Source organism: Bacillus rossius, chromosome 11 (genome assembly GCF_032445375.1).
Source record: "Bacillus rossius redtenbacheri isolate Brsri chromosome 11, Brsri_v3, whole genome shotgun sequence".
In the NCBI taxonomy this organism is placed as follows: domain Eukaryota; kingdom Metazoa; phylum Arthropoda; class Insecta; order Phasmatodea; family Bacillidae; genus Bacillus; species Bacillus rossius.
In genome coordinates this window covers 17,270,969-17,294,707 of record NC_086338.1, presented here as the reverse complement: position 1 = coordinate 17,294,707, position 23,739 = coordinate 17,270,969, and the positions used below count along the sequence as shown (strand labels likewise).

Below are 23,739 nucleotides of genomic sequence, written 5' to 3'. Positions count from 1 at the left end.
CCGCTGTGAGCTCCACTAAGCGGACTGGTCTCACCAAGGAGAAAAATATTAATTTGCCAGAATTTAGTATGTGTGTCAGACATAGAGAAATGACACTCATTCACTATTTGTATATCTATGACCTCAGATTTTTTCTGATATAAAATGAAATTATCACTTTTTCACTCCCTTAGGGATGGAATTTCATATTAATATGGGGTATATGTGTTAATCCAGGTTATAAGCTAGCTGTAGGCCAAATTTCATTCAAATCCATTTAGTAGTTTTTACGTGAAAGGGTAACAAACATCCATCCATCCATACTTACAAAATTTCGCGTTTTTAATATTAGTAGGATTTTCCAAAAATAATGCGAATGTTTTTCGAGAATTCCTTCATTTTCAAAGTAAGAAGAATGAATTTTCATATTATGTTTTTTGGTTAGAAATAAACATATACGGCTCTAAGTATTTTTGGAAAAGAAAATATATTTTACGTTTTAATAAAATATGTATACGTTTTATTCACATTCTGCTGATATGTAGCTTGGAACCTAATTATCTCTGGAAGGTCTAGAGAGAAAGGAGATTAGACTCTTATGGAATGAATATATTCTCCTTGGAATGCACGCGAGAAAAAAAAGGAAAATAATTTTACAGTCTTTTTTTTTCGCTTACTATGGTACGCAATTTTTGTGAGTTGGCTCACAAGAAGTCATTGGAAGCATTAGACGATACATTGAAAGACTTGACATATAATCAGGTTCAATTTTGGTGAAGCATCCGGTGACTTCAGGCAAACGCTTCCAGTTAAATTTCGCTCAACACCAGTTGATGAATTAAATGCCTGTTTGAAATATTGAACTATTTGAATCACCGTCAAAAAAATGCATTTAACGACAAATATGAGAGTTCAGCTTCAAACCGATCCCACAGCGGACATATTTTCAAGACAATGACACGAGGTCTGTAACGGCACTGTACCTACAAATTCAGAAACAGGAAAAATCACCATCCCATCTAATTTTTGCAAATCGTGAATTCAAAATAAGAAATAGAAGACAAGGTATTCTAAAGCATCAAAACTAATTATAAAAATCACGCATCGTTACGCGGAAGAGCCATGTTAGCGGCTAAAAAGGTCGGCATATACTATATGAACAACATAATTCTAGACAGAATGGCAGTTGAAACAGTCACATACAAGTCCATTGTCTCCGTGATAAACTAAAGTAATGTCGAGAATTTTCCAACGGAATTTCTTAATTAATTCGATGTTACTGAATTACCGTTGTAACGCCCCTCGTGTTCTCTTAAGAGAATCATTCAATAGTTCGTGAAACGCCCAGAAGCTGCTTGGGTAAAGAAAGGGGAGAACATGTAAACCCGAAGCGAACACCAGAGCAAACACTAAACAAATTCAATCATTCTCAAAAGAAGAAGAATAAAGTGGATCGAGTGTTGATTCAGTTAAATAAATAAAAGTTTGTTTATTTCAAAGCTTACCCTGTTTATTTGGCATTATAGTTTTCATACTTTCATTTTCATAGTGGATTGGTACATGTTCTTTTTTCTTTGCTTGACAGTGTTAGTTACATAAGATCAATGGTGGAACTTTATATTTTTACAGTATTAGAGAACCAATTACTAATTAAATAGAAAAATAAGACCTCGTTAGTTTCAATAATTATAAAATAACATAGAACAAAGTTACTGGGGCCTTGTCCATCAAAACTATCGATTACAAAAATATAATATTATATTGTCACGTCTCACTTTCAGAGGGGGGGTTCAATTCTTCAAAAATGTAGCTCTGAACATAAGAAACTCAAAACATTAACTAGCCATAGAGCATCTCACTGAGGATTGAATCTTAGTAGGTGTATTCTTATACAAGAATAGAAAATCAGGATACTGAGAAAAAAATAAGAGTAACCTAAAAACAATAGAACAATCACATTTATTTATAACAATTAAATAAAGCTGACAAATAATGAGGCACCTTCCATGTCCGCTACCAGCCTTATAGATATTCCGACAGAAAAACAATAAACCATATATAAGATTTTCTTAGTAGTACTAACACATTAACATAATCGTAATAATTTCCTCCAGGCCACCCAGTGATACCAAGCTTCATTAGCTCTTCCACAACTTCATTTTTAAAATTTATTAAGAACATCCACTACCTTGAAACGGATTTTAGAAATTATTTAGTTTAAGTTTATAACGTCATCATTTACATGAAAAGACAAGGATCGTGATGCAAACAAATTACCGAGTTATACTTGAAAATAAAAAGGGAACGGTAGTGCTCAACGTATTACACGTTAAAACCACTAAGTTTCTAAGAACAAATTATTTATAAGAGCAAATAATACACCAAACGAGAATTTTTAAAGTTAACTACGAAGAAACACTGAAGGCTAAGAGTCCGGCATCACTCAGGCGCCATTTCCGATAGCACTCACCTAACCATTACCAAGTCGCCGCGCGGCCGGGCAGCATGACAGCCTTCCACAGGATTACCGCCCCGCGAAAACATTTTACATCTCTTTTAAGCTATTTTCTTGGCCGCAAAACCCCTACGGGGAAAACATCCTGACGGGAAGTTTTCCTGTGTTTTACAAACACGTAAAGTTATTACAACAAGCCGGCCGCGCGGTCGGCCGCGCCAGGTTGCCCACGTAGTCAGAAAACCGGCCGCTAGATTGCGACACTCGCCTGCGCACGGCGACTGCGCACAATCTGCGCTCTCAGCTGGCCTCAAAAAAAAACGACAAACAAGTCTGCGCCGCGTTTCTCTGGAACTGCAGCAAACAACGTGTCAGCTGGCCTGGCTGAAACGCGGTCACGCCTGCGTTCCCAGACAAAGACGTGCAAGACTCGCACTCTTCCAGCCCCCCCGCAAACCCAAATCCAACAAAGGTGTTACCCCATCTTAGCGTGAGGGAAACCAAGTCCCGAACTAGCGAAAAGAATTTAAAATTGTATTTTCAACAAATAAACTAATTAAATAAATTAATGATAATTTTGAGCTACGCGACATCACCCCGGGCGGCAGGAGCTTGTGCCCCACAAGCTTACAACAATGCTTGGGGAATATTTAAGTTTGCTTCAAAAAAAAAAACCAATTGTCCCTATCATTTCTATGTGATCCAGTTACAAATTTAAATTAGTGATTACAGTGGTTGTTGTTTAGGTATAAATACCAACTCTAAGTTCTACTAGCACTTATTGACAATTTCCTCTCGGAGGACAAATGTGTTTTACAAAATTTCACATGTTAGCACTGCTTGGGACAGCAAGCAGCCAGGAGGGATACGGCGAAGAGATGCACCAACTCAGGGCAGAGACAGGAACAGCCAGCGGAACTGTGAGCTGCAGAATCACACCCCACTCCAACTTCTGCCTCTCCCAGCCGGTTCATCCCGACGTCGTTCATCCCAACTGCTCGTCATCCACGGTACACGACACCATTCCTACACAAAATACATGAGCAGCATCAGGAGTCATACAATTACAAACAACTAAAAAAAAAACTCTCAAACATCAAAATAATAGTGAACAAATCAAACAATTAAATTATCTTACTTAAGTTAATGACGTATTTTCATGTGTTTATCAAGAAGTATTCATGAGATCAACATAGATCAACACAACTAACCAAGGAGGGTCATACCAGGTATCAACACAAAAATAACTTTTAAAGATTCTTAAAACAAGTAACTATTCAAAAACTAAACTCGTAACTCATCTGCAATATTCAACATCTTGAAGAAAAGCCTACCCCCCACATTTCGTAGAGGAAGGATAAGGTAAGGTACCTAATAGGAAAATTTACAACAAAAACTTGACTGTGTCCACGTGTAGGTTGAAAGTTTATAACTACACTGGCCTTGTCTTGCTATACACTTTGTTTTGAACGTCAGGTCAGTAGTTTCAAACGATGGATAATTCTAGTCTTCTCGATAAATTTGTTGTTTGGGGGGCCACACCCTATCGCGATGCGTAATCACTGTCCTTGGACATGGCCACTCCCAAACCGCTGATACTCCTGGTAATCGTGCATCACCACACGATTCGACGATACGGGCACCAGCCCGCAGCAATGGGTAGAAGCAGGTCCTCTTCTCCCAACTGGCCCACGTGGTATCTGGCTGACCCTTAACGACGCGCCTTCTCCCAACTCGAGAAGGGACAAGAGTTCTGCATGGAGCTGCACCACAGCACTCCTTTCGAAATTGCCCTTAACAAGTCCGCCTCAAAAGTCATTCTCTTCGATTGACGAAAACTATCAATGTCACTTCTTGAATAATAAAAACACAAGGGGGGGGGGGGGGGTTATGGTGGAAAATGGGAATACGGAAAGGATCCCACCCACTTTCTCAATGATTAGTCCTGACGTCATAATTCCCCTTATTGAACCTGGTATTCTCCCTCCATCGTTATTTGGTTCTATAAAAATTATTTATGGGCGCATGCCCCTTCACATAAACATTAATCAAATTCTAATTTTTCTAATCGTAGGTAAAGCTTTACATTGAACAAAATTCATTCACTACTGATCATCACAAATGGAAATGGTTACTTTCAATTCCTCCCCAGTTTCACTGGATAACTTAGCTACACAACCATTATCTCTGGCTAGTATGTCTTTTAATTCTACCTTTCCACTGGTAGAAGGAACAGCATTTTCTACTGTAGTCGAGATTTCTACAGACATACTGAGGGGTTTCCGATTTCTCAGATATTTTAATAACAGAACTAAAAACATTCCAACTATTACCAATATAGTAATTACAGTTACACTTATTTCTATGCCAAGGGTAGTAACATTGTCCAAGGCGGATACTCTTGGTAGCGTTCCAATACCTACTAGATATGGATTTTTAATAATAATAAATAATAATACACTACTTACAATGGAAAGCGCAATACTCTGTAAGTTTTTCATTACAAATCTTGGTACGTTTTCTGGTTCTCTTAAATGAATCGGGTCTAAAGGGGTTTCAAACTTTGTCAAAGAAAAATTTAAATGTGGTATTAGAGTTGGCCAATTTTCATCTAAACAATCCATTAAGGATGGAAAAACTGTATGTGTTGACGTAGGATGAGGGAAAATTTTCAATTTACGTAACTTCGTCCAAGCAGCTGGTATTACATGTACCAATTGAAATTTAGATTTTGTTAACGCATCACATGGATACAACTCGTTAATTTTAAGTTCTTGGTTTAAATACAAACGACAATCACACGGTACTTCTATATCTACAGCTCCGAGGATGTCTCCACTTCCTAAAAATAAAGATTCATTGTTATGTTTCATGCATTGCAAGTCTAATTTTCCTGACGGGTTTGTTAGGAAGTACCGCTCTGGTCCAGCCTGGGTGATCATCAGTTGGTTTCCGGAATGGCATCGAAACGCACATGTGGTACTAAGATTTTCAACGGTAATCCCCTGAAAAAGAGCCTTTGGACACAAAGCACTACCTAGGGTATCTCCGGAGAACCTGGGAACAAAACACAATTTATCTTCAAATGGTCTACAATCTAATAAATTTCTACCCTGAATAGTGATTAGATGGTCTCCATCCACTGCCAGAAAATTCGGAGCATGATCCAAATGACAAGTTGAGTTCTTCCACTGAAATGGGACTGCGACAAACTGAAACAATCTCCAATTGGAATTTAGTTTAACAATTGGTACTTTAATTTGAAGGTATAAATTTTCCTTGTGGACTTGACATTTACAAATGGGTAAATTAAAATATTTCTGAACTTCTGATACACTTATGGACAACGCATAACCATCCCTATTAAGAATTTCATTTAGCATATTTAATTTCTCTTTCAATTGAGCTGGTGTAACTACAATGGCAGGTATTTTATTTGACCGGCACTGGTCCAGAATCTCTAGTCTTGTAAATGTATGCGCTTGTTTGGCTAATTGAGAGGCCAACAGTACCTGAAACTGGAATGAATGTCCTATGTCTTGAACCATTCCTGAAAACTTAGTCACCATAGTCTCTCGGAGGTCTTTTAAGTAATCAGACAAATTTGTGAATTTTGATTGTACTCTTTTTAGAATTCCGGTCATTCCCTCGTTTATAACAAAAATAGTGTTGCTCATATTTGCCAGTGCCTCATGAGTGTTTAAAATTTGTGATTCCATCTTGTTTATGTGTTCTGACATTTGTTGTTCATTTAGGAAAAGATTATTCAATTGACTATTGACGGCAATGTCACAACACCAATGAAAAAACTCTCCAATGAAATTTAACCCTCGTCTTTCCCGAACTTGAGACTGAAAATCCAATACGTCATCCCCTGCTGCTTCGTTTACCTTATTAATTAGCATGTCAGTATAAATTAAGCTATGTTTTAATTCTTTGAAAATAACACACCATTCACTTGAACTATTGGAGGGACAAGAAGTGATTTCTTTGATACTATCCTGAATGTCATCTAATTGCATTGGCCAAGCAACCTTAAAATTTACTGGTACCGATGAAGTGTACAATGTTACCTGAGGTATCGGCTCGAAATGCGCTCCCGCAACCACCCCCACTGCTCCTTCAGGTAGCGGTCGATGTTGTCTGCTGCTTCCCAGCTGCAGGAGCACCAGGACGATGTGTAGCATCCTCATCGTCAGTACGGAAGATGATCACGCCTTAAGACTCTGTAAAAATTCTATACAAAACTAAATATTAGACAGGCTCGATTTTTGTTTACAAGTGTTACAAAACTTTCGAATTATTTTTTTTTTCTCTCTCTCTTTGTTTTATTTAGTTATCCACAACCACAATAAAAAAATCTCTATTACATAACTTATCATAACTTATACACTGTAAAAATTTTTCATTCTCTCTACGTTTGTAACTTCGTAAACATCTCTGCCTCGACTCGTCTTCTTTAACCTGTACAGGTTATTAGACAATTTGTCCACCACAACATAAGGACCGAACCATTTATGCAATAGTTTCTCTGACAAACCCTTTTTTCGAACAGGTGTGTACACCATAACCTCCTGTCCTATCTTATAGGTCACCGCTCGTCGTCTGCGGTCATACCTTTTTTTATCGATACCCTGTTGTCTCTTTAAATTCTCTCTGGACTGTCGCAGGATCTCCTTCCAACGAGTACGCAGTCGAAGGCTGTCCTCATCTTCTACAGGCTGACTTAATTGAACATCTGAGGGTAATACAGGTTCTCTACCATACATGAGCACAAATGGGCTAAATTTTAATGTTTCCTGCCTCGCCGTGTTGTATGCCAAAGTGACCAAGGGTACATATTCATCCCAATTACGTTGTGAGGATGCCACATACTGAGATAGCATCATTGCTATTGTTCCATTTAATCTTTCACATAATCCATTTGTGTTTGGCCTGTATCCTGAGGTTTTCAAACTTTGTACATCCATTAACCTAAGTAATTCATTAACGACTTTGGAAGTAAAAACTTTTCCTCTATCTGTCAATATGGAACATGGTACAGAATGGCGACAAATTATGTTTTCTAGTAAAAACTTAGCTACGTCATTGGCGTTACTAGTGGGGGTGGCTTTAGTCTCCGCCCATCGAGTACCGTAATCAATAGCAACAAGAATGTATTTGTTTCCTGACACGGTTTTTGGAAAAGGGCCTAAAATATCGACACCAATACGTTCGAAAGGTTCACAGATAGGTAATGGTTCTAATAACCCTGCTTTCTTTTGAGGAACTCCCTTTTTCCCCTGACATCCCCTACAACTCCTTACATAGGCCTGAATCTCTTTTAGCATATTGGTCCAATAATAACGACGTATAATTTTGTCTGCGGTGCGAACTACTCCTAAGTGACCGCCAAAAGTGGGATTGTCGTGACTTTCCCTCAGAATTTCAGCCTTTAAGCTTTCTGGGACTACTAATAGCTTGTCTCTACCACTTGGGTTAGAGTTATTTTTGTACAAAACACCATTCAGCAAAGAAAAATTTTTCGCTTGTCGGCTTAACTTATTATCGATTCCTGACGGTTGAGTCAACTCAGAAATTAAAGGTCTTAGACTCACATCAGAATATTGCAGCTTAGCTAAATCCACATCATGCATCACAAAAACAGGTAACTCAAGGGATTTTTCTTCGTCAAGGGCTGTCCCTGTGTTGACAGCATTTCTACTCAAACTGTCTACATGTACATGAGTTTTTCCACTACTATAACATACAGTGTACTCATACTCCATCAATTTCAATGCCCACCTGGTTAACCTTCCTGCGCTATGAGCATTAAATTTCAAACGATTCAAATAACATAGGCTATGATGATCGGTTACAATTTTGAATGGCTTCAGGTAAATGTAAGGCCGAAACTGGTCTAAAGCATAAATCAAGGCTAAACATTCAAGGTGAGTTATAGGATATCTAGTCTCAGCTGACGTGAGAGTTCGACTGGCATAGGCAATAGGTTGTAATTTTCCATCAATTCTTTGTAACAATGTGGCTCCTATCCCTAAGGTACTAGCATCTGTATGTATTTCAATGGGCTGGTTTTCCTGGAAGTGAGCTAACACGGGGGAAGAAATCAGCTTTTCTTTCAAAATTTGGAATGCTTGTTCTTGCTTGTCGGTCCAGATAAACTTTTCATTTTTCTTTAGCAATGTCGACAAGGGTTTCGCAATCTGAGAGAAATTTGCTATAAACTTACGATAGAAAGAAGCTAGGCCTAAAAAGCTTCTCACCCCTCGTTGGTCCTTAGGTGTAGGAAATTGTTTCACTGCTACTACTTTATCGGGGTGGGGTCTAATCCCTTCATGGTTAACCAAATGTCCCAACACATCGGTTTCAAAATAACCGAAGGTACATTTTGACGGTTTCAAGGTTAAATTAGCATTTTGCATCCTTTTAAAAACTTGTTCTAATCGGTCAAGATGTTGATTAAACGTACTGCCCACTACTAGAATGTCATCCAAATAGACTAAGCATGAACCCCACTTTAACCCTGCCAAAGTCTTATCCATGTATCTCTGAAAAATTGACGGAGCGGTTTTCAAACCAAAAGGAAGGGTTTCAAAACAAAAAGTACCATCGGTGGTAACAAATGCAGTTTTTTCCTGATCCTGTTCAGCTACTCTCAATTGGTGGTATCCTGAATTCATATCCAAGTGAGTAAAATACTTAGCACCAGTCAAGTGACTTAAGAAATCATCTATTCGAGGAAGGGGGTATTTATTATCCTTAAGAATAGTGTTAAAACGACGGTAGTCCACACACATCCTATAATCGTTGTCTTTTTTTCTAACAAGAACAACTGGTGAACACCAACTCGTGTCACAGGGTCTCACAATCCCATTTTTAATGTGTTCTTGTACTATGTTATGAATAATTTCCCGTTCCCCAGGAGAAACTCGATAAGGTACAGATGATATGGGTGTGCTGTCCCCTGTATCCAGAAAAACTACTTCCTCTTTTGTTCTCCCTATCTGGCTGGGGTCCCAACTGAAAACATTTTGATATTTATACAACAACTCTACCAGTCTGTTTTTTTGTTCCTCTGGTAACTCTGGATTAATGTTTAATTTAGACACATCAAAATCGACATTATTTTTATCTCTAGCTTGTAATACCTTAGTTACTTCTTTGTTCTCGATACTGGGTGTTTCCTCAAACTCATTTAAATATCCTAATTTCATTCCCTTATGAAGAGTAACTGACTGGTTAGTAGTATTAGTAACCCAAATGTGAGTATGCTGTTTTCTGTTTACAATACTCCTAGGTACAAGTACAGAATATCTGTTGTAAATATCCTCCTTAGGCTCTATCAGCACCTCATCAGGTAAATTATTTCCTTCAAAATTAATTTCGATAAGATGATGCATCCTTGGCTCTACTCTAACATGATTGTGAACTGTCACACAACCTAACCTGAAAATATTTTCTGGCTCGATTTGGCTTAACTCCTGTGTTCCATCCTGACCTACATTATGATTAACCCGATTTTGGTTTTGATCTACTTGAATTTTGTCTCTTTTTACTTTGGTTTGGCTTTTAACCTCCCTTATTTCGGTATTTGTGGTATTTACGAAGCAATCAGGACGTGTTATGGTCAATGACATTTTCTGGCCTCCCTTACAAGAAATTTCTGCTCCATATTTGGTTAAAAAATCACATCCTAAAATGATCCCTTTTATTGGGGCTTCCACCAGACCTACCGCATGTGAATAAACATACTGTCCTAATTTAAATCTTAATTTGGCCATCTTATTAAGTTTCTGAACTCTTCCTGAGACTCCTGTAAAACCTCTTGGTTCTGCGGATTTCCAACAACTTTTCGGTACTAATCTATCCTCAATTAGTGATACCGCAGCTCCTGTATCGATAAAAACGGGGATTTCTTTTCCGAACATTTTTGTCTTCTGACTTAAAATACCGTCATTTTGTAAAAGAGACATTTGGTTAACAAGGGACGAGTTGTCACCCCGACCGACTCTCGCCCTATTTAGTTTCCCTGTTGTGACGTTTTGCAATCTCGTATCAAGTGACCTGGTCGTTTGCATTTTAAACAAATCGGCCTACCATCTGAGGTCCACTGTGGTCTGTCAGTTATTTTTGGAAATGAATTACTTGGGGTCTGCCTGAAAAAATTGTTGTTCTGATTTCGATGGTATTGTGTTAGTGTACTGTTATTTTTGTAATTTCCTCCCTGAGTTCTAAACTGTGACTTTGGTTGTGCCTGTAATCTCATGGTATCCAGTTCCCCGCGTAATTGTTTTAATTGTTTATTAAACTCTATCAAACTGTCCTCAATTCTCGTGTTGATAGATGACAATTCTCTTTCTGGTGTTTGAATTTCTTTAAGATTTCTGATAGGTACTTGTTCCTGTTTCGAATTTACCCACTGTGTCCTCTCATGATTTTTAGCGTAATACAGACCTGCCTCAATATTCCTCAAATTACCTAGTAACTGTTCCACAGTATTGTTTGGGAAAAGCATAACTTTCTCTACAATGTCTGGCCTTAACCCACGCAATACATATCTAACCTTACTAGCTTCATTCATCTTAGCATCAAGTCGGTTACAAAGATTCAATATGTCGTACACAAATGACTCGAAAGGTTCATCTACTGCTTGTACTCGCGCCTGCAATCTTAACTCTAAGTCCTCTATGTGACCCACTCTCACAAACGCATCCCTTAATTTATTTGCTAATTCCTCAAATGTAGTTAAATTCTCCAATGTGCTCTCACAGCTGTCATACCATTTTAAAGCAGGCCCTCTCAAAAATGTAGGCAAGTATGACAAACATTTTTGCTCATTCCACCCATTTACCTTGGCTGCTCTGCGAAACTGTTTTAAAAATTCCTCAACCTCCTCACATCTCTTTCCAAAAAAATATCCCGGGTCCACAAAACACCTGCCTGTCTCCATGTTTAAATTCTGATCTTTCAATTCTGGTTTTATGTCGCTTAATTTATCTTTTAACACTTTCAATGATTCATCATCTGACGAAGAACTACTATCACTGTTCTCAGGGTTTTTTACTTTGTCATCCAATATTTCAATTGTGTATTTACTAGCCATCCCTAATAGACTCCACCTTAAATTATTTTCATTAGTCCTTAACTTAAGCATACATTTCACATTTCACCTTAAATTAATTATTGTTAGACAAATACAGCCATCCCTGGTCTCCCACTGGTTTCCTGAAATAACCTAAAATAAATTTTATTATCATTACACAATTAATCCTATAAACACATCAATCTTAATACACCAGCTGCACTGCATGCTCTTCTTCTTCACTAAAATAAATCAAAATGTTAGACCACACCTAACACTCTTATCTTAATTTATTTTTCAGTATCCCAACATTCTTTATACCTACTAACCGGCGATCTCCACCATTTGTCACGTCTCACTTTCAGAGGGGGGGTTCAATTCTTCAAAAATGTAGCTCTGAACATAAGAAACTCAAAACATTAACTAGCCATAGAGCATCTCACTGAGGATTGAATCTTAGTAGGTGTATTCTTATACAAGAATAGAAAATCAGGATACTGAGAAAAAAATAAGAGTAACCTAAAAACAATAGAACAATCACATTTATTTATAACAATTAAATAAAGCTGACAAATAATGAGGCACCTTCCATGTCCGCTACCAGCCTTATAGATATTCCGACAGAAAAACAATAAACCATATATAAGATTTTCTTAGTAGTACTAACACATTAACATAATCGTAATAATTTCCTCCAGGCCACCCAGTGATACCAAGCTTCATTAGCTCTTCCACAACTTCATTTTTAAAATTTATTAAGAACATCCACTACCTTGAAACGGATTTTAGAAATTATTTAGTTTAAGTTTATAACGTCATCATTTACATGAAAAGACAAGGATCGTGATGCAAACAAATTACCGAGTTATACTTGAAAATAAAAAGGGAACGGTAGTGCTCAACGTATTACACGTTAAAACCACTAAGTTTCTAAGAACAAATTATTTATAAGAGCAAATAATACACCAAACGAGAATTTTTAAAGTTAACTACGAAGAAACACTGAAGGCTAAGAGTCCGGCATCACTCAGGCGCCATTTCCGATAGCACTCACCTAACCATTACCAAGTCGCCGCGCGGCCGGGCAGCATGACAGCCTTCCACAGGATTACCGCCCCGCGAAAACATTTTACATCTCTTTTAAGCTATTTTCTTGGCCGCAAAACCCCTACGGGGAAAACATCCTGACGGGAAGTTTTCCTGTGTTTTACAAACACGTAAAGTTATTACAACAAGCCGGCCGCGCGGTCGGCCGCGCCAGGTTGCCCACGTAGTCAGAAAACCGGCCGCTAGATTGCGACACTCGCCTGCGCACGGCGACTGCGCACAATCTGCGCTCTCAGCTGGCCTCAAAAAAAAACGACAAACAAGTCTGCGCCGCGTTTCTCTGGAACTGCAGCAAACAACGTGTCAGCTGGCCTGGCTGAAACGCGGTCACGCCTGCGTTCCCAGACAAAGACGTGCAAGACTCGCACTCTTCCAGCCCCCCCGCAAACCCAAATCCAACAAAGGTGTTACCCCATCTTAGCGTGAGGGAAACCAAGTCCCGAACTAGCGAAAAGAATTTAAAATTGTATTTTCAACAAATAAACTAATTAAATAAATTAATGATAATTTTGAGCTACGCGACAATATGTACCTGGAATACAAATTTAACATTCTACTTTGACCAAATGAGACATATCATAATCAAGATTTACAAAACAAAAAAAAAATGTTATAATTTAACTAGGATAGTTCATTGTAAAATTTACTGCCTTAAAAGATTTGTTAGCCCAACCAATGCGGGTCTATGTATATTTTAGGTAACAATTTCTGATTTGACAATATCAAATATCGTTGACTGTTCACTCTGGCGCTGACTAGAAGCGAGGAGAAAATGTGGCGGCTATGATGTTAACCGGCTGTAGAAACACGTGGAATTCATATCAATTCATCAAGGAAAAGAATGTCAGCTAGTGGCTGAACTTAGCGATGGACTTGAACCGGAGAAAGACCCCAACTCTTTGACCATATCCTGGACCTCACTGAAACCAAACGAAAAGGAGGCCCAGTGGTCAAGAATAGAAATAAAGGGTACAAGAAACAAGGATCGTCAAATAAGGGCAAAAAATTAAGTAAAAAAATTGGTTGTCTGTAATGTCGGTTTACGGACGATAGTTTAACGTGACAACGTCATAACAAAACATTGATGAAATGATTGCATACTTTTATGAATAAAATTGAATCATTTTTATTGAATTATCACTATTTTGTATGGATACAAAGAAGGAGTGAAATGATATCTACAATTTAATTGATAAATTTACTTTTATTTGCACTCATTAATTCAAATATGTTTATAACTTTAACGAAGAGATTATATTTTTAACTATAACTTCTATACATGTTTGCTATTTAACTTCTTCCTATCTGTGTTATTCTGTTAAGGATAGGACGATGATAGGAAAAGTAGGAAACGAATGGGAGTGTTTCAAGTTTAATGTGCCTCGAAAAAGTCAAATCGATGGTTGTTCCAATCGAGTGGAAGAGTGATAAATGCGGCGCAAGCGTACAATGATCGTAACGGGACACAGCGTAACGGGATAATGTGCGTTACGGGACACTTTTTCGTGCGTGCGGCCGGCGTTCATCGATTTATTAGACGTTGTCAAGTCAAAAAAATGTATGCAAGTATGGGAGTGCTAAGTTATGATATTGTGCAAGTTGCAAGTGTACAAGTATGTAAGTATGTAAATGTGCAAGTGAGCAAGAATGCAAGTGTGTAAGCATGCAAGTGTGCTAATATCCTGCGTCATTTTTTCCTCTCCCCTGCCGTCTCGTGCTTTACTTGTACCCCCACCACCTACCTAACTATTCCTCTTACGCGATCAAAATATTCGTAAGGCTCGAAAATTTTAGCCCCCTCAGCAAAGTAGTTTCACTTCAAAAATATGTCAGTCCTTGGCTGGATAATTTAACTGATGAAATAACAAACATTCTGTGTGGAACCGAGCCGTAGAGTAACTTTCATTTAGAACGACAGCAAAATAAACTCGAACTTGTATAAAGGAGGGCAGCCTTCTTTTCACAGACGAGAGAGCCAAAACCCGAAGTTCCCCGAAGTTCATTTTTTTTTCTTCGTATCTTTAATGTAGCTATACTAACCGAATCAACCGTCCACAAAGTTTTAAAGTATTTATAATGTAGCTAACCTAACCTAATTGACCATTAGTATCCTTTTATCAACACCGCCATATTTATTTGCAATGAACAAAAAAAAACCGAAGATGCATGATCGGGCGTTTGGCTCTTCGTCTGTGAAAAGAAGGCTGCCCATGAAGGAGCGCGGAGTAGTCGGGCAGCAGACTCGGGGCCTGTGAACATGAGGTGCGTGGCGGCAGTAGGGTGGGGTGCGCCCAACTTGAGGGCTGCGGGCGGGCAGAGATTGGGCACGGACCCCCAACTGCAGGCCTCGCCCGGAATCCGATTACCCGCAGTTCGGAAAGAGTAATCGCCTCGTTTACCCGCGGAGCACGCCTTGGCCTAGGGGGTGGGGATGAGGTGGCCCCCGGAATGAGCGTAAACGAATTTATAGGTTTAGGAGGGGTTACGCTTGACGCTTCGCTTAGACCGTGCATTTGGCACTTTTTGTTTGTTGTCTGTACACAGAACCGTCACGTGAAACTATTTAATAAACTCAATCTGTGATTTTTTTTAGTTATTGTTTTAAGGTACGTTTTTCGACATTAAAGATAACAAATTACGAAACAAAAAACAACAAATGAAGATCAGTTAAATTTTGGATTTACGTTAAAAGGGTAAATACAGGAACCAAATAATTCCACCTTTAAGTCACCAGTTTTTGGCCGTAATTGTTTTATATAGTTTACTTTTAAAGATTGTGAAAGCATGGTATAGTTTGATGAATTACTTGAAATTTATAGCGACTGGCTGAGGAGTCGTGGACAAATGGTAGTGATTTTTTTTTTTGATTAATGAAACAAAATTAATACTTTGAACAGACATTATATAATGCTTTTTGGAAAATATCTTAACATGTTATTACCGTCTTAAAGAAGCCATATTTCTGACATATAAAGATATAAATATAGTAAAAGCGCAGAAAATGTTGAAACCAAGATGACGGCTTTAAATTCTTAACCTTACTTCTTTAATTCATTCATAGAGAGATTTTTTTTTATAGTCACAATGCTCATTCATTGTAAGGACTGAAAACATTTTCGGTTCATTGACGGTAATCTACACACTTGGAAAAAAATGTCCACTGTTCAAAGACGTCTCAACAAAGGAATAAGCATCAGTCTTTCAGTCTTTCAATGATTCCAAATCATCAGTTCCTAGTGATTTGTAGTGATGTTTTCTCTGTTGTTTACTGTAAATACTGTTTAAAATTCGAAGTTTATTTTAGGAGATTATTACACAGCAGAAATTACTTTTCTTAAAAAAGCAACAATTTCGTCAAGTAGAAAATTTCTCAAAAAACAAACAACCAATTCAAAATTCAAAATATATGTTTTAAGTGTAGTTCACAATATTTTCCGCGGATCATTATTTAAATTCAGCAGTGCAAAATTCCAACCTATTTATTTATCTACCGTGAAGGTAAGAAACGTTCGTGCGGCGCAATGTTCTTCCAGAACATTAACTGAGCAAATATTAGGTTGAACATCAAATTTCAACTTCATAATTCTGAAAGTTCGCTGTGTATTCACGTCACGAAAACGTTGGCTTTATCAACGTTTCCAACTTCATTTGCGTGTCTGCAAACCTTTTCCTCTTGCCCTTCATTTCCTATTCTCTCTTCTCTTGGGAGAGTGTTCTCTTGAAATGGGTTAGCGTATTTTTTTCTTTCCATCCACAGTACTCACGTGATATTTTTTTTACGTCGCATGAGCGGACGAGTGCATTTTCAGTCGGTGCGGTATGTAATACATCATACTCAAACACAGAACTTCCCACGGAGCACAAGACAGAACCTTGGTCTCATGCCATCATACATTTTCCTTTATTAAAGTTTATATTTTTCCGCCTCATAAAATAAATACTTTTTCCCCCTCTGATTGTCCAGATGTTGAGCAGACAAAGCCAATACTACATTGAACTGTACACTATAAACAAAATTTTAAAAATCGTCAAATACCATTTTTGCTAAAATTATCTTGTTTATAACGATTACAAAATAATTCTGAGGATTTTATCAAATAATTTCATAAAAGATTTTGCTTGATATATAACAGTACAATCACCAACATGTAGCAATCGAGGACAGGCAGTTTTTTTTTTTTTTTTTGCTAATTACAGACAGAATAAAATTGGCAAACGAACACTATATCGATATAGACTCCTCGAATTTTAACTGAAGTCTTCTTTTCGCGACTGAGCTTTATTTCTTTCAGGTGTCTCAGTAGCGTTCATAACAGTTAGAGACCCTGGAGTAAAATACTTTTTACGGTACCTGCATTTAATGTATGACAGAGCCTGGATTTTAAACTCTATTGAAAATATCTCCACTTTTAAATCAGCCATGTTTTTAGTGTACCGAATACTATAAATTATTTTACTTTTTAGTAAAATATGTATTTTTTTTTTTTTAGTTTTGATATTTTATTGAATCTCTACGTCTCGTCTAAAGGGAGGTAACACAAGACTCAAAGGCATAACGTTAAATAACTTATGAAAGGGAATTAGGATTGGCCTGTGTTAAAAAACCATTCTTGAAATTGTTTGAAGATAATTCTAGAAGCCATATATAAAATTAAAACCATCCCCTTCGGCACAGCCCAGGTTTCACAGGCGCAGGTAGATTTTGTTCGTACCTATTTCATGTCTCACATTCTATAATTTTCTGAAGATTTCTAGAAACTTCTGCAGAATTTTGGGAAACTTCATTTATGTACACAATATTCAATATTTTCTCCAACTATCCAAAATAATCGATTAAAAATTTACTCATAATCCATGTAGCAAAGATGTTTCAAATGTTTTAAATATAATGCATCCAGCATTGAATAATTGTAACGGATTTCATACTATGCCTACTAAGGTAGTTATGAATTTATTTTACCTTCAAACGCTATATATTTCAAAAAAAAATTGTTTTGGCCCAAGGTTTAAAATATTTTTTTAGAAAGTTTACAATAATTTTGAACGAATTTTATAGTATCCGTAATGAGAGAGCTTTCATTTTTTTTTTTTTTAAACCCTTTTGTTTCTGCCCCTCGCATAATAAATAGTTCGTCTCATGAAAAAATTTTCAGCCAAACGCTTGAGATATTCAGAAATATTGTAATAAATAAGAGTAAGGTTATATTATATTGTAAATGGTATGGAAATATGTTTTTTTTTTTAGTTCAACCCCGATTTTTTCAACCCCTTCTATCAATTATTCATCTTATCAAACATTGTTTCTGACTAAATTTTAAGATGATATTTGAAATATTTGTAAACAATTTGAACTGTTTTGATGGTGTGCCTACTAAGGGAGTTATGAATTTTGTTTGTCCACCAAACCCTGTTTTTTCTAACCCTTGAAGTTATGGTTGTTCAAAAAAAAGTTTATTTTGTCAAAATTTTTGGTATTCTTTTAAATAAATATGAAAACTTCATTAAAATTGCGATATTTCTCATATGAATGTTTTTAAAACGATTTTTCAGTTTTTAAAACACTTCTACACCTTTGGTCAGATTTTGATCATTAACAAATTACGGCCGAGATTCTCTATTATTGTATTATATGTATTGGTTTGAAAGTGATCTTGAAAAATTACGGCATTTATGATGTCCATAAAAATTTATATATAGCCTATATATACACACTTTTGAGTTGACTGGTTTTCGGCCAATGAACCATGAAACGAAGAACTACGAAAACATTTTTCCCTGAGTCGCGCCATGGTAACGGCTACAATAGGCAGTCTTTCTTTGAAATCTACCTGGAGTCCGGCTATCCACGCTGGTATTCAGCATGGATCCTCTCGTGTGAAAAACAATTTTTTTGCAGTTTTAACCAAATTTTTGAGGATTTTTCGGTTCAATAACAATTTCAAATATCAAGTATATTAATGGAAAATTTTATATTATATAGTCAAAATGCATTTTAAATAATGATAAAAGTAATATTTTGGCTTCGGATAGCAAAGAAGAATTAAATAGTAAATATTACCTACTTAATATTTTTGTTCTTAAAAGTTTAGAATCACAACATTTTTTACATACTTACATAACTGCAGAAAGCATTTGTGAAAGATTTTATAAACAGATGGCCCATAAATCAACGTCAAGTCGAGAACAGCTAATAGGTTAATGTTCTTATTCAAAAACTAAAATTAAAAAGTGTTACGTTTATGAGTTGTAGGCCTATGCATTTTTTCATAAGTTTTAAAATTCCTCTCGTACACTAAATCATTAGATATGTATATACTGTGACAGCTAATTTTGGTCTCGCAATCCTTATTACGCATTCCTACTATTAAAACTAATTAAAAATAAAATTAAAACGTTATATGTTTGGGAAAAAATTATTGGTGCGTTTTATGCGGCTAAATTTTTGAAACGGATATTTTGACTATTCATACTGTAAAACAAATATGCTTTGCCAACATAACAAGCTATTTGCTTAAATAAACAATATTTTCAAACAACTTGTTATGTTAAAAAAACGAACTATTTATTCTTAGTATGAATTGTCAAAGTTACCAAATTAAAAAAATTTTCATGCATAAGTCGTATTGAGAATTTTTTCAGAAGTATAGCATGTTTGATTCTTTATTGAACTGTCATCAATCAAAGAGTTATTCATGTTTGCACAACAAAATTATGTAGTTACAGTTTGTCATGATTCGGTGAACGGTTGTTTTTGCTGTGTAACATTTGAACTCTCGATATATGGCAATTGGTAGCAGTAACTCCCTGAAGGGAAGGGAAGTTGCATGGAACGGAAATATGTAACCACGGTGCCTGCCATCTGTGGCGGATGGCACCAACCAATGTTCACAAAGCCAAAGGGAAACTTAAGAGTATTAACTGTTTAGTGAATTTTTACCAGATGGGCAGTATTTTAATAACATTAATTGCCAATTATCTTTGAAAGATTTGTGCAATAGGAGTGCATGACTTGATGTAAGCTTTTGGACATACGCCATTGCTAAAGCACATGGGTTCAATTTTTCTGTGCTGTCATCATTTGTGGGTTTTTTTTTTCGTTCTGTTAGTCCATTTTTCTTTGTTTTTCTTTGTTTGTTGACCATATTTTTGTTATGGAATATTATGTGGTATTTATATCCTGTTGACAACAGCAATTTATTGATTAATTTGTGTTTTTGTCTTTTGTGTTTTTTGTAGTTTTCTTCTACAGACACATGTGATTTAGCAATGGCGTATGTCCAAAAACTTACATCATGTCATTAATTGTCAAATTCAGTTCCAAAGACGCTTTTATCGAAACAGTTTCATTACATAGTTTAACCTTTCGCTATGCAAATCTAATGATTACATAAGCATAGTAGTAGCTGTTCCATCAAGTAATTCTAGCGGCGGGTGAGGAAACTACGTGTGATTCGCGTTAGTAAATTTAGTTGAAAAATACAATTTTAGAATATTTAACCCCGCTCTGCATTTAGTGTCGTAGTTTCGTGTTGTAAGTTTATTAACAACATGAGAACTTGCTCGTTACAGAGGTTAGATGTTTGCACAGCACTGGGGATTACTGAAGCACTCGCTCACTTTTTGTCTAACGCGGTGCCAGTTCCCTCGCCACTCTGTCATGCTCACGTTTGTAATGCGTTTAGGCCCATTCCATTATAAGTCGGGAACGCAAAAAAACGGATACGGAAACTCGGGAGAGCAAGATGTTTTACGTTTCACTATCCAGCTGCCGATTTCAAGACTACACGGAATATATAACAAACGGCAACCAATGAGAGAGAGTGCTTGGATATTTTGTGACTAACACAATAGTTGCAACGTTACCTACAGGTGTTAGATTTAAAGTTCAATTACTAACCTACTAATGCAGTTCACAATGTGCAGACATTTAAAGAATGAATGTCAAGGTAGGTTATTGAAGCTATAAAATGTTTAGAATATTACGGTAACGAATTACTCAATTTATAGAAAAATTAATGACTATAACATACGATAATACAGTTCAGATTAACATATATAGTAAAAATAAACATAAAAGTATTCATAGGACAGTGGCCGTATACAAATGTCCTTGTACTTGAAGCTCTTTTTGAATTATTTAAAACTTACTTAATCAAAAATGGCTACCATAGTGGTCAAATACTCCTCTCCTAATGGTATGCAGTGTAACGTAAACAGGAGATATTGTAGTTTCCCAGATAATACGAACGCATCCATGTATGCATGCGTATCATGTAGATAGGTACTACTCGTATTTCCGTGATTTACGTACAAGCATACAACATCCGTGTCTCTTCAATGGCATTATAAAACGGGCCTTATAATATTAAACTTTATTAATCACGTTAATAATAAATGAAACGAACGAAGCGACCAATAAATATTGTTACGAACGTGAGCAGGGCCGCGACGCGTGCAGGTTCGGAGCTGGCTGGCGGCCCCGCACGGCCACTGACGTCACGTGGCCGCCGCAACGTGAGACATGCCGCGCGCGCCCTCCCCTTACCCCAGCGGTGCCCTGCCTCGGCGCTGCTACCTGGCACCTGGCAGCAATTGGGAATTCCACGCGAGCTGCCGATGCTTTTCTCGACGCTTTGGGCGTCGGGTCGGCGCGGAATGACGCGACTGGCCCCAGCCGCGCCAGTCAATTCTATAAATGGCACCTGGGCCTATATAAGCCCGGGACGCCGGCCTCGCAGCGGTTTTTCGGGGCGATAGTATCGCGGGTGCGGCGAGAGTCCCGAGCGATCTTCCGAGCGAAGCGTAGAGAGGGGAACTCGGCGAAGGGAAGTGCGACGGCGGCGGCGGAGTGCGGCGACGGAGGTCCACGAGGGGTGCTGCGGCGAGAGTTGTGCCAGAGGTGCGGCCCAGCGAGGTGTGTGGTGTATGAAGACGAGTGACTGGGGAAGCAACATTTTTTAAGTGTAATTGATTATTTGTTAGTGATGTAAATATTGGTAATCAATAAAACTGTGTAGTAAAATCTTTAATTTGTATATCCATTTGCGAACTCGGTATTTTCCCCGCAACGGCGATTATTGTTTTAACAAGGGTAAAAATTTTTTTTTTTTCAGGATATAATATTTTAATTATTAGTAACGTCATTCAAAAATGACTTTTATTAAAATTTCGGGTTTGTGCCAGCGTAAAATTTAAAAGCCTTGATAAGCTGTAGATTGCAACCCTGGTACAATTGACTACAATTTTCGTTTCTAATCGTAATGGACTGTAAAACCCATTTCAAACCGATTTTTTATGAACTTTTCTCTCGCAAACATGTAAATTGGCATCAGGTGTGCTTTTTAGCACAATTAACCGCCATGATAGTCTAATATAAACCGCTTCCAAGGTCGTAATATACCACTCTTGAGCTGAAATTATTCAAATGTGTTTGGCGTACGTGTTGAATTACGAAACCACAGGAATTTAAATTATACAAGTGGCTAAATCCTACCTGCTGAAATCTTCGTATCCGTTAAATTTTCTGTTTTAGTAAATATAGGCACAACAAATTATGACTTGGTGCAAGTACATATTGTATTTAAACATTCTTATGTTTTTGGCTTTCACAGCTTAAGCCTAAACTATTTATTTTAACAACTATGATGAACAATGTTGGTAGAGGCGTATCGGTTTCATAGTACCACAACACTTCTGCATTTAAAAAGATGTATATGTTATTTTATTAAATGTTTCGCAAAAATATTAACTAATTTATGAAACTGCTGCAATAAATATAAGCCAGTGCTGAAGAATTATTTTAATTTTGCAGCTTATTTACGGATCTCAAAATTTTGCTTCTGATATCTCTCGTATTTTTTCAGTTCATTCCTTGAAATTAAATATTCGTTTTTCATGTTGCGGTACATGAATAAATATACAATACCAACCACTTTGAGATTCGAAACTGCATAAAAAGATGTGTGAACTAACATAACGTGCACTGCGTCAATGTAATGTGTAATATTTATTACGGCCAGGAAATATTTATTAGCGATAATTTATAAACCATAAATCAATTTTTTTATGAAATATAGATTCCACATAACTTCAGTACATCGTCATTTTTTCGGAATTCTAGCGTACTGATTGAGTGCTGATCGGCTTGATGTAGTTTCTTGCCAAGTAATTATTTTATTTTAACTCACTGCGTTCTATAGGCAATTTATATTCAGTTATTTTATCACTGCTCTAAAATCCCATACAACTAAAATAATTGGTTTACTTTCAAAGGTACTTTCATCATTTTACGGAAATACCCGAACGGCCCGAACACGTATTTGCCCCGATAAGACGATAACTTCTGATAACTTCTTCTAATAACTTTGAACAGCTTCTTCATTGGAAGCCGCGGGGTAGCTAGGCTTGGCAGGCAACTAACTTGAGGGAAGCCTACAGTTCACACGGATGAAAGTCACACCCAAACACTTCCGAAGCTCTCCGGATTTAATCGATCGCTTGTGAAAAAAAATACACCACATTGCAAAGGTTTATATTTTTTTACAATCATAGAGTATTGTGAATAACACTAACCTACCTAAGCAACCTTTCATTTTAGTCACGATAACCGAACCGTCCCGGAAAATAATCCATAAAGAACTATTAATTATTTCGCTGCCATAACCTAACCTATCCTAACATTTTACTTCGACGAACTTAGGTAATATCCCAGTTTAATACGTAGTGCTGATATCTTGAAGCGCGGGAAGTTTAAAAAAAAACATGCGTCTCTTACACTAAACATTTCAAACAATAACAGTCTTACATTTATCGTGCCCGGAATTGTTGCACTTCTAGTTCTGGCCGGGCATGTCGCTGAAAAACACAACGCAGCTGAACCCGATCCCGCCTAGGAGGTCTCACCGCTTTCAATCAGTCCGTTTTTTCCAATAACCGTATAACCCCGATCATAACTCCCTGAATGATCGCTACTTTTGCAGATTTATTGGTTCTCACCTGAGCATTAGCCTGCTGTGTATATATATCTTGCTCGCGATTAAAGTTAAAGAGACCCGAGAATTTCGCGGATTCTTCTGGCCTCAGGATAGAATTCAAAGTTATAGGTGTGCTCGACCCA

At 37.2% G+C, this 23,739-nt stretch overlaps 2 protein-coding genes across 3 annotated transcripts in view; one reads left to right on the top strand and one right to left on the bottom strand.

The window, feature by feature from the left end:
• Positions 1-23,739, top strand: part of LOC134536500 (5-hydroxytryptamine receptor-like) — a 202,503-nt gene that overhangs the window by 155,659 nt on the left and 23,105 nt on the right. The window lies entirely within an intron of this gene.
• Positions 1,920-12,711, bottom strand: LOC134536682 (uncharacterized). The gene is made up of 2 exons (XM_063376525.1): positions 12,571-12,711; positions 1,920-6,671 (listed from the first exon to the last, which is right to left on the bottom strand). Exon 2 carries the CDS (start codon positions 6,625-6,627, stop codon positions 4,540-4,542), a length of 2,088 nt encoding a protein of 695 aa, XP_063232595.1. The 5' UTR covers positions 6,628-6,671; positions 12,571-12,711; the 3' UTR covers positions 1,920-4,539.